At 36.1% G+C, this 6722-nt stretch overlaps 1 protein-coding gene across 2 annotated transcripts in view; it reads left to right on the top strand.

Moving 5' to 3' along the window:
* The first annotated feature begins 1259 nt into the window (after window positions 1-1259).
* The window catches only part of LOC110019071 (histone H3-like centromeric protein cnp1), a 25550-nt gene continuing 20087 nt past the window's right edge, over window positions 1260-6722 (top strand). Inside the window, exons 1-5 of one of the 2 annotated variants that reach the window (XM_020716608.1) lie at window positions 1260-1504; window positions 1610-1653; window positions 1740-1791; window positions 1897-2024; window positions 2291-2365. In XM_020716608.1, coding sequence (XP_020572267.1) covers window positions 1408-1504; window positions 1610-1653; window positions 1740-1791; window positions 1897-2024; window positions 2291-2365 — 396 coding nt within the window. In that variant the 5' untranslated portion in view covers window positions 1260-1407. The remainder of the gene's footprint in view (window positions 1505-1609; window positions 1654-1739; window positions 1792-1896; window positions 2025-2290; window positions 2366-6722) is intronic. The other variant, XM_020716609.1, reaches the window with a different exon arrangement.

Here is a 6722-nt window from a genome sequence, read left to right as displayed (position 1 = left end):
TTTTTGAATGGCCTGACAGACGTCTGCTGGCTCTGCCGTTCGAACGGCTAGTATTTGGGATTAAAGTCTTTCCAAAACTAACCTTATAAATCCACAACCATATTAAATTAAAAAAAAATGAAAGATTTGCATAGATATCACACAATTCATATGTATTTATATATCTAACCCCTAAACTTGCCATACATGCCATCTAATATATGTATGGAAATGCATATTTAATTTTTTTTAAAGATTAAAATGATGATATAAATGTAAATATTCAAGAAAGATTTATATACATGCCACTTAATTCCCATGTATTTACAAAACTAACATCTAAAATATCCTTACACTACATTCGCTATGCATGAAAATAGGTAATTCACTTTATAAGTTAGATTTAGGCATTGGATATGCAAGTCCATAAGAATTGGGCGGTATGTATGTAAATGCCCGAAATTAAAATTTAAGTATTAGCTATGTAAATACATACAACTACTAAACATTTACATTATTACTAAATCAAAATATAAATTGATTGGACGTAACAACAAATGCCGCCTCAGTTTTTTTTCTCCTTATATTTTTTTTGTGAAATGTGAGCTCAAAGGACAATATCTACGATTTAAACCAACGATCTTTCGATGAGAAGTTACATTATCAACCATTATGCTACAAATAAATGTACGCTACCTCTATTTTTTCAAAGAACTTCTCTCAATTACTTGACCATTTATTAAAAAAAAACCTCAATAAATAAAATTAGACAAGCATCTCCTATTTAAAATTCAGGGGCATTTACATAAATACTCATAATGCTCATACATTTATATATCTAGCACCTATTTAAAATTTAGAGACATTAGATAAACACTACACAATCTTTATATATTTATATATCTAACACCTAAATTTACTTATTTACAATCCTATAACTTAAATATTTATTTACATTTAAAAATTTAAATATACACTTTTATCCATAATTTATAATTAAATGGTTATAAATTTAAAGTTCTGGATGTAAATAAGTAAGAATTGTGTGATATGCTCGTAAGCTTTCCTATATCAAAAGAGAATAAATTTCAAAATTAAGGATTTATTTTACATGATAAATATAATAATAATAAATTAATTAATATATTACATTCCTCTTCAAATTGGAGAGGTTCACAGCAAGTAATCCTCAGGGTTAAAAAGGTAATTTGGAAAGTCCCTCCAATTCGAAAACATAAACGTTCGCCTCCCCACTCCTCTGTCTCGACTTTTGCTGCCTCCCGGCCTCGCTGGTCCTCAGCTATCATGTTGTTTTGATCCCTTGCTTAAGATTAAAAAACGGAGCTTTGTCAAGCTGAAACCCTAGAGGCTTCTTTGAGCTCAGAGGACCAACTTCACGTCTGATGATCTGTTACTGTCTACTTGGCCATGGCGAGGTCAAAGCATTTCTCCACTAGTCGCGACGGCCGCTCGCGAAGGGGGTTCGGTTCAAATCAAACCGCTGCTCAGAAGCAGAAACAAACAGGTCTTCCCTCGGTCATCAAGTGTTCAGCTTACATTTCTTCGTTTTTACCCGGTACGTAGTAGAGTTGTTATTCTGAGTTCTAAAACCCTAATTGCTTTTCCTCAGAATCCGTAGATACTCACTCTGAGCCAGAATCGAATCACGCAGCAGTAAGTCGCAGCTTTGAATGTTTAATTCCTTATCTTTTTTGATATTTAGTGGATAAACATTTTGAAATTTTTGTGGTGGGTTTCAGGTGGGTGGAGCAGAAAATGCTGGGCAGCCTCATGAAGGTGGAGCTCCACATGGTTGCTCTTAAGATGCCTGAAAAAAATTGAATTATTTATTTCCTACATTTAGATATATATATATATATATATTATATTTCAGTATTTTATACCTTTGGTTGTTAGGAGAGGCTGGGGAAGCGCACCAGCGCTCTAAACGCAGATTCAAGCCGGGTACTGTTGCTCTTAGGGAGATTAGGAAGCTTCAGAAAACTTGGAATCATTTAATCCCCGCTGCACCATTCATAAGAATTGTATGTACTTTCAATCTAAATGATTCTGATTGTTTTAACCTTTCATTTGGCCATCTTTATTTTGTAATTCCGAATTTATTGAGGGGATTTAAAACCCTCAGATGAAATCAGAAGATCACATCATACTCTTTTACATAACATTTTGTTGGAATGATATTCTATTTTTAGAGCAATAAAATGACTTTGGTAAATGGTGAATTTTATGTAAATGCAGTGGATGCTTTTCTCGTGCTTATGCTTTTGTCCTTCTGTTTTGTTAAAACCAGGTGAAGGATATGACATTCTTTTATTCACAGGAGGTTAACCGTTGGCAAGCTGAAGCTTTGGTTGCCATTCAAGAGGTAAATTGAATGTTAGCCTTTTATTTGTGTTTCAATTTTTTTGCCGGTATTTCATGTATGAAAGAAAGCATACGCCATTTAGATTTTTTTTTTGGGTATTTGGGACATTGTGTGCTTATTAATACTTGATTCTGTTATCCACTTTGATGTATCAATATAGTAGAATAATGATTAATGATTCAATCTATATCATGTAGAAAAGGCTATGTAATGTTCGGGAATTGTAACGTCGCCACATTTTGTTAATTTGTGTCATGTCATTTTTATTGACAATTTAATTGTATTTTTGTGGTTCTCTCCTTGACATGTTTTGGTTTTGGCCTATTATATCCCAGGTTTGGAAGGTGGTATACTCGACATTTGAGACTAGATAAAGGGGTTATCATTAACTATTGAAATAGTTTTTAAGAGGCAACATTGATTAAATCCTAATATGCATTCGTGAGGGAAAGCTTAGATACTAATATTAATAGACAATAATGGTAAACAAAAGTAATTATGTAAGGGGTATTTGTGGATCAATTTATGTTCATTAGATTCATTTTTTGTTAATTTTTGTAAATATACAGCTTTTATTGTTATTGTATGTTTTTTGTTTTGGTCATGTTTGCTTGTGCACTTGTTGACATTTATTAATTGCTATTGATTTAATTGGTGATATTTAGATTTTCTTGAAAATTTTTGTTAGTGCTTGCTCATCTATAATATTTCTTGCGGTATTGGGCCTATTTTTTGGGGAATATTCACCCTTTACTACTATTTCAAGTTTTTTGCTATTTCTATGTTTGCTTATTCACTTGTTCCTAGATTCTACCATGGCACTGGTTACTTGCTACTTGTTCTATGGTGATAACCTGATTTTCTTGAGAATTTTTGCTATTGCTCGCTTATCTACAACAATCATTGCTTATGATTTGGGGAAATTTCGAAAGAAATTGACTCTTAACTTTTTGAAGTTTATAAATAGTAATTTCTAAGACATGAAAAAGGATTTTTTAATTTTTTTAAAATATTATTTTAGTTTTCAATTTTGTATGTGTTTTCGGAAATAAATAAATTCAAAGCTTATATATTAGGAAACTTGATATTAAATACTTAATTAAAGAATATCTAATATAAAAGATCTTTTCTATATTAGAGATATTCCCGATTTATAGAGGTGGAAGTGTATGTAAATATGTAATCTATGTTTTTTAACTGGATAATAAGAGAAGAAGAGTTGTTTTCCTTCACATGGTATAGGAGCCACCTCGAAGTGTTACCGTCTGCATTGTTTGTCTTTGAGGTTAGCCTTTGAGAATTGCTTGTCTTCGATTTTGTTCAGGTTGTCTGCATTGCTTGTCATTGACGTCTTCTACATCGCTAGGCATCGTTAGCGTCTTCAACTTCATCTGCTTCGTTCGGGTCGTCTGCAATGCTAAGCTTCGATGACGTCTTTAGTTTCGTTTGAAGGTGTCTTTGGTTTCATTCAAAGGCTTCGTCGTTCTCATCTACTTAGTATGTCGGTTTCGACTTTTGATGACTTGTTCAACTTTTTCTTTTTTTGTTTATCTTCAACGTTCGCTGAGTTGGTTGTCTTCCATGGCCCAATATTTTTTTTATCTGGAGTTCATCTCGCCCTTCGACCCATTCGTATCATTGCATTGGGGAATCTATCAGTGGGATTATGAGATTCTTTCTCTTTAAATATTTGGTAATAATCATTGTTGTGGAACAAAACATGTGATGAGCTTGGTTTCATCGGTGGCTAAAAATTATAGATGAAAAGTTAAATGATATTTGTTTTATTAATTGGAAACTGTGAGACTCTATTTAAGAAGTATTTCTCAAGAGAGTCACCTCATTGATAATCCCCCATAGGAAACTTATCCTAAATATTTTGACTGGATAAGAATTGATGCCCAACTCTTGTTGCAAATATGAAACTCTATCGAACCTAATCAATCTGGTCATATTAATCATTGATCGTGTTAAAAATGTGAGCGAGGAATTGACAGTTGTGTTTTCTAGAAAAAAATATTTCTTGAATTTTTTATTTATGCAGGAGTACTATGGGGCTGAACAACATGATCAATCACTTAACATGTATCACATGCACTTTAATAGTATTTATGAAGAATTTAATGCAATATTTCCTGTCTGGATTCAACGACTCAAATACAACAAATAACTATTATGAGTTTTTTTACTGGTGATGCGAGGCGGGGCTTCCCACACTGAGGTGGGATGCGCAGAAGTGGGCGTGAAGCTTCCCAACCTGACGCGGGAAGCGGGAACTCTCACTATTGGACCGACCAACCCAATTGAGGCCGATCTAGGGTTAACCTAGGTTGAACGGCTTGTGGGTGGGAGTTTGATGGGGCGAAACTACTGCCTCTTCTCCTTCCTTTTTTGCTTCTTCTTCATATGGAAGTGTTTTAATGACTAATTTCTTGATATTTCTGGCCTCCCCGCCCCTTCCTTTTGTGTGGGAGTATCCTCTTTATTTCTTTTCTTTCTTCTTCATGTAAGAGGCTATTTATTTGCTGTTTTCAGAGTTTAAGGGGGAGGTTTTTGCCGCGTGTTAATTTCAGATTCCTTTGTGGAGCTGTTCTCCTTGTTCTAGGGCTGTTTCGGAGGAGGTGGTGGTGCTCCGACAATATCCTCTTCCAAGGTGGTGCTGTATCATTTTTATCTTCTTCCTTCCAACCTTCCTCGTCCTCCTAGCCGTCGGCTTTGGTGCTAGCTCGCCCATCCACCCCTTTTCCCACCTGCCACACCTTCCCCAACTTGTCCACATTGCTGCCCGGTTTGCTTTCCATTCTCCAACTTGCAGGCCAGCCTTCCGAATTGTTGTCCCACTATTCCCCCACGTTCCCACCAAGCTTCTAGCTGTCCCACAAGCTCTAACACCACCCTAATATGCTCTCTTCCCACCTGAATCTACCAGCCAACTTACCTACCGATCCCCACACCTTCCCAACCTCTCAACTTAACTGACAACACCAGTAACTCTTTCACCTTGTACCCTTGCCATCGTGTTAAAGCCATCGCCGCCCTGGATGTTCTCTTCCAGTTCTAGCCGGAGATTAGTTTGTGTTTGTATTTGCATTCCAGTTTTAGTCGTGTTGTAATCCTATTTCTCTATTAATAAAAGTTGCTTTTGTGTAATACTGAATTTTCTATTAGTTCCGGTATCATTTGGTATCAGAGCTAGCCTAACAACCTTAGTCCTATCCTACGGTTTCCTAACATCCGCATTACCCCGCCATAGGAAAATTTTCTATCCTACCTTTAACCTCCCATTCCAAAACCAAACCCTAAATTCTCTTTGCTGATTTTCAAAAATCAATAACCCTATATTAAATATATAGCTCTCTGTCCCCTTCCAAAGCTAAACTATAACCCTGCCACCAACAAGATACATGCCCAAGCCTTCCCAGGAGGAGATACGACGAGAGATCCACGGACTTTAGCATTGGATTATGGACATGGAAAATGAAATTCAATGGGGGCTACCATCGACCATAATCCGAAAGGTCAAAAGGGGTAACAAGAAGGTATTAAGATGAAGTGGAAAGCACAACGTCAGTTCCTACCAACTTACTATTACTAAAAGTCACAGATCCTAACATCAGAGATGGAGCGCACCAAGTGACTAAAGGAAAATATGTTGAGATTTTTATACATATTTTACACTATTTTTGATGATATTGCACTTTAAAGAAATATATTTTTGATATTTTGTTGCAGGTATGATGAATTATGATCATTGGAGCAAAAAGATGCAAAAAAGAGCCAATTTGGAGTGAAAAAGACCAAAATGTGAAGAATTGAACTACGGCGCTGACGACGAGCCCAACAGCGTCAACGACGAGAAATTCCCGAGACTCCAGATCAATTAATTTAGAAGGCCCGCCGACGGCGCCCTCGAGGCCGCCGACGGCGAGACCGCCGACCGCGAGATCAGCGGTTATTTTCAAACATGCATTGAATGTGGACGATTTTTGGAGAGATGCTTAGACAACTCTTGAGAATACTCTTCTACATTTTTAAGAGAAGATTTTGGCCGAAAATTAAGAGGGGGCTAGAGGTTAGAGAAGTTCCAGTAGTGTGTAGAGAGTCTAATTGTGAGGAATTCTTCGAGAGATTATAAGAGTGGAGGGAAAGTGAGATTTTTTCCTCCTTGCCGCTTCGAAGAAAAATTCTGTGTGCCGTAAAGAAAGGATGAGATTTAGAGGAACTTCGAGGAGTTTGCTTGGGGAGGAATTAGAGATAAGTGTTATTTACTTGTTGTAGTTTGTATGACTTTACTTTTATATATGAATTTCGAGTTTTGTTGTGTCTTCCCCATGAGTTCTGAGTAGTTTTCTCTGTT

This window comes from Phalaenopsis equestris, unplaced genomic scaffold (assembly GCF_001263595.1).
Source record: "Phalaenopsis equestris unplaced genomic scaffold, ASM126359v1 Scaffold000044, whole genome shotgun sequence".
Classification (NCBI taxonomy): domain Eukaryota; kingdom Viridiplantae; phylum Streptophyta; class Magnoliopsida; order Asparagales; family Orchidaceae; genus Phalaenopsis; species Phalaenopsis equestris.
Note: the sequence above shows the minus strand (reverse complement) of the source record. Positions and strands in the feature narration are given on the sequence as shown.